General features: G+C 40.4%; 1 protein-coding gene and 1 long non-coding RNA gene across 2 annotated transcripts in view; one reads left to right on the top strand and one right to left on the bottom strand.

Annotated features, from left to right (window-relative positions):
- The window catches only part of clybl (citrate lyase beta like), a 69742-nt gene extending 66308 nt beyond the window's left edge, over window positions 1-3434 (top strand). Inside the window, exons 7-8 of the mRNA XM_042002481.1 lie at window positions 743-867; window positions 1719-3434. Of these exons, the coding sequence (XP_041858415.1) occupies window positions 743-867; window positions 1719-1814 (221 nt within the window). The 3' untranslated portion in view covers window positions 1815-3434. The remainder of the gene's footprint in view (window positions 1-742; window positions 868-1718) is intronic.
- Window positions 3435-11821: 8387 nt separating this feature from the next.
- LOC121650732 lies at window positions 11822-12585 on the bottom strand. The gene is made up of 2 exons (XR_006012324.1): window positions 12538-12585; window positions 11822-12356 (listed from the first exon to the last, which is right to left on the bottom strand). It is a non-coding gene; the product is annotated as an uncharacterized LOC121650732 (long non-coding RNA).

Genomic DNA, 12585 nt, shown 5'->3' with positions numbered 1-12585 from the left:
TTTAACTGAGAGGAGTTGGTGGGGGGAGGATTGTGGTCGACGGAGCCTTACTCCTTGTTAGGCTTCTGTTTGAGCTGTTCGTTATCAGTATTTGGCAAAATTTTCTTTCTTAGATAAGAATATGTCGAAATTTTGCAAGAAAATGCAAATATATTATACTTCATCTACATCTTCAGTGTACTATAATGCTTGATTTACTTGTTGGGTTTCAACAGTTCACTTGACTGCATGTCTGTTTTTGTTCTGTCAGTCCATAACATAATGAAGTCAATGTGATCACTGAAGTTTCTACTTAACAGCAGGGCTGCAAGCAGACAGGAGAAGCTTTATATCAGCCATGATGCAATGATGCACAGCATCTTTTGGTCCTGTGCTACCCCTCTGACTCAACTCAGTGGCACAGGACAGACTGACACATACACAACTCAGTCTTATGCATTTCCCATTTCTCCTCTCTAGTTGCCTCTTCACGTCGTCATTCCTCTCTTGCAGAGCCGTAACAGCTTCTACCCTTCTGTCTTTCTTATTTATTTCTATGCAGCAGTTTGTGCAGAAGTTTTCAGAAAAGTAAAATATTGGCCACACACTGTAACTGAAAATTCTGTGCTAAAATTGCTTTTTCTAATTACTATTTTTGCAGATATACATTAAGTCTTTGTTTTAATGTTTATTTAGATCATCAAAAATCCTGTTGTTATAATTGGCAGAATTAGTTTTTTTTATGACGTGTGTTTGTGTGCAGGTAAGCAGGTCATCCACCCAGGACAGGTCCAGGCTGTGCAGGAAGAGTTCTCCCCCAGTCAGGAAAGAGTCCAGTGGGCCAAAGAGCTCATTACTGCTTTTAACCAACATCAGAAAGAGGGAAAGGTAATGTTAACATCTATATATCACACAGAAATACACATATAATCTGAGTTTAGAAGAAAATATTTTTATTTATTTTAAATGGTGGTCCTTTAAAACTCCAAATGATTTATGTATAAATGAGACTATTAAATGCACAGAAAAAAATCAGTGTAGCTTTTATTCTGGAATAAAACTGCTATGAGATGCTGGCTTGACAAAATATTTTCACTGGGGAAAAAGAGCTACCAGACTTCTGTCTCACACGTACGTCTCATGATGAAATATCTGTGCAGCGATGACACGGCTGTTACTCTGCTTTGACACTCGGAGTGATTCTTTTGTGTGCCCCCTCACACACCTCCGTAGCTCCAGTGAATACATACTGTACACCCCTGGGTGACTTTTGGAGACAGCTGAGTAGAGTGAGGGGCAGTTGGGCCAATTAAGTGTACAATATTATTGTTCCTAATTTAGTGCATGGTTGGATCCTGTGTGTTGAGCTCTGTGGGCTATCTGCTGAGGTAATACACAATCTGCCCACACCTCTCTCCCTGCCAGGGCTGCTCCTAGTAAGCATCGCCCGAGGGATTCATATCTTACCCATCCCTACACTGCTGAATGCATGTCTCTGTGTCTTTCTCTGTGTGGTACATAATGGCCTGAACGAAGAGCCGTGTTAGTCCTTTTGTCTTTAAATGTGACTGGTGTTTGCTCTTCAAATATTTATAGTATCTCAACTGGAAGTGTGCAAAATGTAACTTTTTATTTTTATGTTTTTTTAACATGTTGAACATTGTCACATGCATTTTGGTTGTGTATTTCTGCTGTAATGTCTCCCTCTCTGCTTTTCCCTGTGTTACAAACCTCTTCAGGGTGCGTTCACCTTCCGTGGCAGCATGATTGACATGCCCTCGCTAAAGCAGGCTCAGAACATTATAACACTTTCAGCTGCAGTGCCGAAGAAATAACGCTGCCTGTGAGAAGAAATGTGAGGGACCACTCGACTAAACCCTGACAAGAGAGGTCAAAGGATACTGGAAATGTTGGAGGTCTTACTTTTTTTTTTTTTTTTAACAAAATTAGTACTTCAAAACTTTTCAGACTGATTCAAATTGCCAGATCTAAGAATATAGTGGTTCTCAGTTATGTTTTTAATAGCTGATATTTTGGATGAAATTCAGATCATTTATGTGGCTGTTTCAGCAAAATTTTACTTTTTCTGCTGTGCTACATCTTCAGATATTTCACACAACACAAATACATAGTGAGTGTGAATGGCACTGGCCTCATGAGACCAACCTTTTCTGGTAGTGCATGCACCACAATTTTCATTCTCCAGTGTGTGTGTGCCCATACATTTCATCTCTCCTGGGTCATGATGAATGATCTCCCATCTCCACAAAGGTAAACAAACACACTGAGTCGCTGTTGCAGGGCTATTCATCGGGCCACAGTCGGGCCACAGCCCTCTGCGCACAGCCTGACTCACAACCTCAAATCCTTGCTTGCTTAAAAGTGATGTAAAAAAATAAATAAATAAATGGAAGTATGTAAACTTGTGTTATTTACCTTTGTAAAGCCATGCAGCTTTCTCTGTTATAGCTGTGAACCTGTGGTTGAATTTATGTTCAAAGAGGCTTAGACAAAAACTAGTGCCACCAGTTTGAGATGACCTGCTTTTGTAACAGCTTCTTTCTTTACTATTGAATCTAATCAACGGTGGAAAATAAAAATGAACTCCTTGATGAGATAAGTAAGGAAGTCTTGTCACAAATGAAAGCACAAAGGGGCTTAATGGAGAGCTTGTCCGCATCTGACTTGCAGAAACAGTGAAGTGGGTGTGATGTTAGAATGAGACAGATTAGTGGCCATGTTGCTCCAGCAGACCAGGACTGAGGCTTTGTCTCTCTAACTGTGGATGGGAGGATAATTGGGGGGGTTGTTGAATGGTTAATACTGCCATTGGTGACCATGGTAATGAAAGGCGCCATACCACCTCTACCCCACCTCATCCACTCGTCTCTCTCTGTGTCTCTCTCATACTGTATGATCTATTGTGTCTGGGGAAGAGCTGGTGTCTGTGCCAGGCCAGGCCAGACAAAAAGATCGAAACCACTCCTGCGTCCAGCCAAGGACCCCAACAGTAAGCTGTCTCTCTGGCATTTGGCCACATTTCTCTGTCACCCCTGGTTCACGCTTTCTGCCGCGAATACACCTTCAGCTTGTTTGTTTTCACTCAAACTAATGAAATACCCTGAGATTGGTGGGCAGAAGCGTTGTATGTGACTTCCATTACAATAGATTCCAAAATCTTATTTAGGGAGACACATTTTATGAGATTTTACATGGATGTTGAACAAGCAATGTCGTGAACTTGGACACAAATTTAAAAGATGTGAAGCAATGAGTGTCCTGGTACCGTTTGCTTAAATTGTAAATACATTTTGTGTCATAATTTTAATTAAAATTTTGATCAAACTGTGACTTTTGGAACTTTAGCTGGTTTCTTGCAATTGATGTTTGCTTCTGTTTTTACAGGTTTAACTGTATGCCACCTACATTAGTACACAATAAAAATTAAAGTAAGGTGCCTGTTCTTGAATCGGGTATTTTTGTTTTAATTAAAATATTATTTGGTATAATAAAACAGCTCTGACATCCCTATTCACAGTACTGTAGAACTGCATAAACGGCTACAGAAAGTCATTCTCTGGCAGTTTCACATGACTGTGAATGTCCAGTAACTCCAGTCCACCAGAGCATAACAAAGTGACTTTAAGTGGTGAAGGAGACCAGCTTTAGTCTTGGAGCTTCTCTGCACCAACAGGTGCCCCTGCAGACAGGAAGGAAGACCTCCAAGCAGAGGAAGCAGCACTTGGGCATCATGCAGGGACAAAAGTGTGTGTGTGGGAGGGGGCACCTTTTCTGAGAAAGAACAGGAAATTATTGGGCTAGTTTATATTTCAGCAAACCATAACATCTTTTTAAGTGCTACACATGTTTATCATGTTTTTACTGCAGCCAATAATCCTGCTTTTGTTTGGTCTGTCCACTTACACCGACAGATATTCAACCCACCCCCACCCCCCTTTAGCTGAGGAACAGTAAAACGGTCGCCTCTGCTCTAAGAACTCGTTTTGCTGAGCTTTATTTTCACCTCTATGACTTTAATTCGATAACATTTATGGGTAAATGAGAGAGAGGAAAAAAAAAGAACATTTCAGTGACATCTCTGTAGATTAGAGAAAAGCATCCTTGTCTGCCTCTGCTGTGTAATTCTACATGACATTTCTATTATGTGTGGAAACTGATAAAAAAAAATCTTCTTCCTTCCCTCGGCAGTTTTATTTAAATACATCTCTCCGGTATTCCCTGAGAGATTAAATTACAATTAACACGATTATAACCTCACACAATTGTGACGGGAATCAATTAGGCTGCGAGCTGTATTTCATAGCCGGTAATGTGTTGGTCGAGATTGCTTTCATAAATAATGAGCGACAGCGCAGGCGGAGAAAATGCATGTATGCAAAACACTGTCAGAGGAAAATTAAAACGAAATGTTTTACATATTTTTCCATTAATCTAAATGGGACCCGTGTGGCAAAGATAGTTTTATTCTAATTCCCCCCGCCCGGGGATGCTTGAATAATGACTTGATGTTTTAATAGACTTCTAATGACAATATATGACAAACTAATTGGAGGAAAAGATTATTCTGAAGCAATAAAATTTGGTTGTTATTGCGGTTGCTGCGCAGTCTGAGAGGTGTGGCTTCCAATAACGTGCACAGAGCTGATCAACGAGAAGCTTTTTAGTTTTAAGATAATTAAACTCTGTTGCAGTGATCAGGAATACGGTTTAAATGTATTAGAAAATGTTCAAAGTGACTCCAGCAGGCCATCTTCTGAGAAACTGTGACAGAAATATTACAGTATTACTTCATTTGGAGCATATCACAACCCTCAGGCAAGACAACTTTTTTTTTTCCTTTTTCTTCATCAGTTGTTACTTTGAAAAAAAGGCTTTAAAATAAAAAGGAATCATTTTTGCTTTCTTCGCAGATAAGCATTTTGAATTAGAAAATAATTCAGCTGTAAGAAACCCCCCCTATTCACCCTCTTCCATTTCAAATAACCTATGTGCCACCGATACAAGTTTTGGGTAGAGGTCGTTTTCTCCAACGACAGGCGACGCGAGGCTCCTTTATCCCAAATTTAAAGCTTAATTGTTTCTTTTTCTTTAATGTTTAGTTTTTTTGGAGAGTCCCCTTTTCCTCAGTGATGACAAATGCGTGTTCAAGATTCTTTTTTGCATGATGTGACTTTTTACCGAGGCCTGTGTGAGTCATCTGGCACATGTGGACCATTACTAACTTCATTTGAGAAAACCTTTTGTCTACATGTCCCCGCGTCCACATTATGAGAGTCCGAAGGGACGGAATCAGAGACATTTAACCTTAACACCCCCCACCTCACCCTACCTTTATATTGTCATAAATCTTTTTTTGACGCAGTTCTTAATGAAGCTTTAGGTTCTTTTGAAAATAAATTGATAGAGAAATGACATTTTCTGCTATTTATTAGAATTTGATTTGTGGGTTTGTTTTTGTCGCCACTGATTGCATTTAAGTGTCAACGCTGGTTATTATTCAGAAAAATAAATGAAATGTATATAAATTAAATATAATAATTAAATGTGTTTGAACTATAAAACCCACCTTCTGTAAACCTATTCAGAATGGGCATGGGAATGTAGACTAAATGCATTTAATTTAACCCACAAAAGCTCTTCAACCCTTTGAAGGCCCTCGTGGTTCTTGGAGGGTTTTGCATCTGGATCTTCCGTTTCCTTCGATGTCCACAACGTTCTGCTGCTTGTGAAATAAAATAAACATAATCTAGTTTGTTACCAGAAATTTATAAGCTCCCAGACATTAAATAGCTAAACCTTAGATGATGTTGCTCTTTATTATAAATGAGGAGATATTGCTTTAAAAAAATCAGTTAAGTAGATATGATTCTTATCTGCATGATTTTCTCGGAAAAGTTTGGCTAAAATATATTTCTAGGTGACGTTACCTTCCTCCACAGCCCTTCCCCTGGCCAGACTCCCCTCCACACCCCCACCCCTCTTATTCACTTCTTCTTAACGGGGCCCAGATCAAAGCCTGACCGCCCCGACGGAGACCACTAAAACCCGCCCGCTTTGTCTGCTGTTGCCAGGAGTAAGGAAGGGTGTCGGGACAGGAGGAGGAGGAGGAAGAAGGAGAGGAGGGGTAGCATAATAAGACTCGTTACAGAGACACAGTAGTCTCTACAACTTTTTATGATTTTTATTTTCTCTTTTTTTTCGTCCATTGGTCGTTACACTGGATTTAAACTCACTTTCGTTTTTTTCTAGGCTGAGTGTATTGATCTTCTTTTTCTTTCTTTGTTTAAGCTACTTTTCAGTCGGTGCACAAACATGTATTGTCAGATTATGTGGCACTTTTTTGTGTTTTTTGGTGGGGTGAATTCCAGGTAACATTTGGCTATTGACATATTTATTATTTAATATTTAACGCGCACATTCAATAACAATCCCTCTTGAACTAAATGGAAGAACTGAGACCTAAAATTTCCTGATATTGTTTGTTTTTTCTTTGAAGTCCCTGAACGCACCAGACAAGACAGACTAATAGAAAGTTTATGCGACCAACAGAGACAGTTTAGAGGAAAAAAGAAAAAAGTAATAGAACTCCACAAAACGAAGACGTCAGTGGAGGTCTGCTCACACACAACGAAGAGCAGAGATCCGCTCTCACCTGCAACTTTACAGCCAATCAGGCTTCTAATCCTTTTCTAAAAAATAAAATTTTCTATCAAATGTCTTTATATAATTTTGTTTGACAGATTTTTTTTTTAACCAAACACCACTACAACTTTTCCGCCACATATCTCTCTGTGTGTGTTTGTGTGTGTGTGTGTGTCTGAGTGTATCTGTGTGGGCACTGATGCGCATCTCTTCCTCTGATCCTGCTCTGCAGAGCATCCTCTATAAAAGCTTTCACAGTGGTTTCATCCAACCTCGCAGTTTTCCGACTCACATATGATGGTTTAAAGCAAAATGGTGCAAAACAACAGCTTACTGCTGGAGCATGTGTTAATGCTGTGCTCGAACGGTAAATAAAAGTGTGTGTGTGTGTGTGTGTGTGATGCTTTAAACCAAATACCGCCGCGACACCTACATGTTTAACTTAAGTCGGCGTTTTATATTGCGACCCATTTTTTATGTTAAGTTAATGTCTTTTGCATATTTAAACCTTGACAGATGGAGCAGCACACATCAACGTGGAGGAGGTGTTCATTTTCTTATTTCTCCGCACAATGAAAAACAATAATTCGGCCTCCCTCCTTCTTCCCCTTCCTTTCTCACTTTCTGTGCAGTTGAGCAGGTGGAAGCCGCACACCTGCACACACAGCTGCGCGCACCTTGTTATTGCTGCCGCGGCTTGAAGCGCAGACAGGCGCAGCGCACAGCCGACAACACAACCCCAGACAATATAAACCTCATCAGTGCCACACTTCTTAATCTCAGTATGTTTTACTTCATGCGGTCTTGAATGAGATGGGTATATGTCTCTATTTTTTCTTTTCTTTTTTTTAAGATTTTTTTTTATTTATTTTGTGATAGTCATTTAATTATACATTTAGGAGGGATGTTTCTCCAAGTCGTGTCATGCTCTGTACTTCAACACAACACCATCTAATCCAATTAAACACGATAACCCTGGACTCACGTATTATTCTCCTCTTTCTTTCTCTTCAAGTTGCTGACAAGCACTCTTGCTTTTGTGTGAAAGAGGGAGTCAAGAGCCCTCTCTTAATCCCATGCACGACCACAAGTGATTGAAAAGTGAAAGAAAGCCCTCATTGGTCCTCGAGCTAGATGGTGTTTTTCTTTGTCCAGTACTGTGGCTTTTTTGTTCAGGCCGGTCAACACATAGAAGTCCATTTTATAATTTGTGTCTTTACAGGGAAGTTCTGTATCAGAAAGGATAATGAACAAATCCAGAAACACTTCAAGTCTTTTTATGATCTTGTTTAATAGTTATAAAAACTTATTGTATCCTAAATATCTTATTATTGAGATTTAGTTCACAAGCGTCATAAGTGCGCCTAATTAGCCTTTTATTTAAGCAGATTAGCCCTGCTCAAGTGAAAAATAATAACAATCAATTCTCAAATTTTTATTTAAAACCTACAAACGCAAACATTTGCACCTTTTGGAATCAATTCCATTTTTGTTACTGAGCCACATGTCTTCTATTACAGCTTTGCAAAACAGCACCAAATAATCTGTAAATTTATTTAAATTAACTACAAATGAAATTGAAACTAGCGCAGAATGTTGATGCGCCGCATCTTACCTGAACTTTGAAGCGTTTTACGCAGTAAACGCGTTGAGATTTCATTTAAATCGCGAGCTGGGATCACATATTGTTGCTAGATGTTGCAAAATGACAGGTAATTGACATTAATCCGCTCTCTCAGACTCAGGGGGGATCTAAAGTAAATGGGGATACGGTTAATGAAGCACCACTTGCCCTTTGAATCTCGGTCACGGTGTGCAGCGGGGAAGTTTGAAGAAACTTCATTTGTTACTTTTCAGGCAAGCGTCATAAATTATAAAGAGACGTTTTTATAAAGAGTTTCATGAATTAAAAAACATGTGTTCTGATGCGATTAAACCCGGTTTACATCTTACTCCTTTAAAGTGATGGTTCAGTTTATTGCGCTGTTTTTTTTTTTTTGTGTGTGTTTTTGTCTTGTGAAATTGACTCTTCCCAGCGAGACTCTTGATAATGCGCCGTTAGAATGCGCTTTCAGAGTTGTTATCCTAATTATAATTCATCTTGATGGTGCTCCCTATAGAAGCTGTAACAGACGGACGGGGGCCAGGTGAGAGAGGAAGATTTTCAGTGTGAGGAATCGAACCTCTACTCAACGTGCGCATGCCGTTCGGTGCAACAGGGGCCTGCTTAATGAGGGCACCTGTGGGGCCCTCCTGGATGGAAAGGTAGCCTGACCTCGCCACGGCCGATCAGAACTGAAGCACCTTCGTGTTACTCCTCCATCTCCTCTACCCCCAGCAAACCTCAGCCTGTGCCTGCTACAGCCTTGCCTTACTCTCAGCAACAACTTTTGACAACGATAATGATGCGCACAGCGACGCTGAAAATCTAAGGAAGGGTTGCTGTAGGGAAATAAGCACTCTCCTCTTCTGGGCAGGGGAGGGGGCTTTGTATGTTTCCTCAGGACCGATTCACTTGTGAGAGAAAAGCACCACCCTGCAGCCTCCCACTGAAATGATGAACACACAATCTGCTGCCTACTCTACTTACTGTCCAGATGGAAAAGGCTCTCCTTCTCATAGATGCTGTAAAATTTATGGCTACAGTGTTACAAGCACTTATAAACATCCTGGGCATGCTGTGTTTTCAGAATTTTTGTGCACTATCCTTCATGGTAATTAAATCACCATCTTTCTGAGTTTGTGTCACTAAGATGGATAAGCTTTGATATGTTGTGAGATATACTGTCATTTACCATAGCAAGTGTCTGTGAAGGGGCAAAAAGTCCTCGTCCCCAGTGGAGCTGGCCTAATTATACAATTAGTCTTGTGATTGGGACAGTCCAGAGCTAAGAGTCCTGTGGGACAACCAGACGCATTATGGCTGTCATCAGTATCTTCACAGCAAGTAAAACTGCTTAAGTGAGCTGTCCTTTAGTGAGGCTGAGGGTTGTCATTTAGCTGTAACTTCCACTTTTCTGATTTAAAAATGAATCAAAGCTTGACATCCATTTTGCAGGTCTAACAAAGTAAGGAAGCGGTGTAGTGGATGGAGAGATGTCGGGGCTGTTTCCTGAAACCCCTTATAGGTCATCTTGCTATTCAATCGCTCTTGCCTTAAGCCTCATCTGGGGCCTCACCGGACCAAATCCACATCTCTTTGAAGCTTTGGGTCAGGTGGAGACCTCCATATCTCAGTCTTATAGCCTATCCAGCCATATGTTCTTTCTGGCTTATCCCTGGTCAGTTGGAAACATCAAGACACCACATTTTCTTCTGCCCATTCAGAGTCATATCTGTCATTGCCAAACCCAAGTCTGTTAAGGCAAATGGGTGTGAGGCTTGTGATGTTTGGAATCCATGCAGACATCTCCATGAAGTCAGAGGGAGGTCTTGGCTCTGCTTGGTTGCAGAGGCTGTGGTGTCTCCACGCTGGATATTTTACTGTTAGTCCACTGGCTTATCACATTGAATTTCAGCTCCCACGGGGAGCCTGGATGCTGAGGATGATTGGTACCTAACTTCACCAGTTTACCATAATAAACATGCAGTGGCTCAACTTTGTGAAGGTCAGTTTTGTGTAGGCCAAGCAGGAGCTATGCTCTTATCTATTGTTGGCACAAATGGCTCCTTGTCTTTCTTTTATTAACAGGACAGTGACTGGGCTCAGTTTGCTCATGTTCCCTGTCCTTATTTGGATATAAGCCTTTTCCTTTTCTCCTCTCTTGTTTCCAAGGATGCCCCTTCCCTCTTCCCAGCTGTGATAGTGATTCCCTCCTCTCTAAATTCTGACCTTTTCTGCAATAAAACCAGTCGCATTCAGGGCCAACCCCTCTGATGTTGCAGGCATGATAGTTCTGCACAAATTTAACTCTGATGCCAATCTTTGCCCACAACGGAGAGTGTGATGGTAAGAGTGAGAAGGCAAAGAGATGAAGGTGGAATAAAGCCTCTTGGCTTCTGAAATCATTTCACTCAATCACAGATAAGTTTCAAGATATGATGGAGAAAAGGGAAGGCACATGGATTTAAAATAGATTATCAGGGATGGTGTATTGAAAGCAATCCTGTATTTATGAAATGCTTTGTTACCTCAGTGTGTAATCATGTCTTAAGCAACATCTTAAAAGTTAGCTGCATCATTGAGTTGACAAGTCTGTTTGTTTCAATTATTAATCTGTTTGGTTCATATACTGAAAACAACTCCCTGTAGTGATAAAATACGCTTAACTCTAAACTGTAACATATTAAAGTCACACAGGTTGTTCCTCATGTGCCAGAGATGTTGTTGCTTTTAAATCTGTCTAGTACCTTCTAAGCAGCATCATCCCAAGGCACAAAAAGTCCATCTGCTTCACTTTGATGGAGTAGTTCACCATTTCCCTCCACCCGCTCGTCCCTACTTTCCAAGTACGCTCAAGCCTACATCCTGCATTTAGAGGCTTTTAGGAAAGCCTTGTCATTCAATAAGAGACTACTGGGGCAGCATGCTCACGCTTATCTGCACTTTAGTTTCTACTTTCTGGCCGGTGGGCCATATAATGGGCCAGGTATAGCCGGGCCTGGCTCATGCGGTTGTCCGTGGACGACCTTGCTCCCCTCACCTACTGCCTTGGAGTGGCTCCCAGTCCTGGGATGGGGCTTTGGACCAGCACCAAGTCTCTACCCCCACAGATGTTACTGAGCCACCAGATATTATGTCAGTTTCTGAGTTATGCATCATGCTCTTCTGAACAGCAGTGCATGACTGCAAGGTAGATATGATGCATGCGATAATACAGGAAATCAGTTAGGTAACCCATCAGATGAAGTTAAAAATGTTTTCATTGTGAGGTTACATGAATATATCCTGAGTTACATATTTTTATAATTTATGGACAAAGTAAAGAAAAAAGTGTTTATTTTTTTACAAAGAGTGGAAAACATGAATCTTTGGAAAATCCTTTTCCCTAAAATTATGTATCCTGTTGAGATCATTTTATCAAAACACACAGTGTAAATATTAAAGATGTGTAGAAATTTATTTTGGTTAGAAAATGCCAGCCCATCCAAGGGCAATGTCACAATGTTTGAAGATATTTTTGTATCTTTACTTTAGCTCTTTTAAAAATACTATATACCTGTTTTTCCTCCCTTCTTCTTTTTTTTGTAACTGAAAATACATTTAATTTACATGATAATTATCGCCATCTTAATATTTTGGTTATGCTTAGATGTATGAGACAAAATTTAAAAAACTCTGATGGGTTTAAAATTCAGTCTTGCCGTCAGAAGAACAAATACTACTATAACTTTCTTAAAAAATGTCAAAAGTGAAATTTTCTACTTAATTAATGGAGTTTGATTATGTGTAATAATAGAAGTTTTCAAACCTGCAATACACCAGCATGGACTCCATCGTGTCTATGCAGAACATGCTCAACATTTGAAAGTAGAAAAAAGAATTTGTCATTTACAAATACTCAAATGATGATGTGCACATTGGGTAATTGATTTAATGAAGTGCCTATGAAACTAAAAAGTACAGGTCAGTAGTGTAAACCCCCCAAGGAGCCTTTTGTCTGATGTGCAACTCCCGCACTCCTTGGGAAACACATCGGGGCTAATAGGTGAAACCACAGCTGCTGAAGTTGGGCTGGAGAGGCGCGACATTCCGCCTGCAGACGTCCGACAGCCTGAGTGTAAAACGGGACAAAGAATTTTCAGTTCATCCCAGCGACCACGATCCACGATCTTGGAGGAGGGAGATGGAATCCTTCCTCAGTCAAAACTTAAGTTTTAAGATAAACTTGCAACCGAAGTGTCTCCTGCAAGCTGAAATAATCTGGGTGCATGACGGTAAAAACTTGTACTGACCGTTTGCAGTTGGAAGAGAAGGAAAATTCCGCTCTGAAGGCAGTCTTT

This window comes from Melanotaenia boesemani, chromosome 12, assembly GCF_017639745.1.
Source record: "Melanotaenia boesemani isolate fMelBoe1 chromosome 12, fMelBoe1.pri, whole genome shotgun sequence".
In the NCBI taxonomy this organism is placed as follows: Eukaryota; Metazoa; Chordata; class Actinopteri; order Atheriniformes; family Melanotaeniidae; genus Melanotaenia; species Melanotaenia boesemani.
This window is presented reverse-complemented; position numbering and strand designations above follow the sequence as displayed.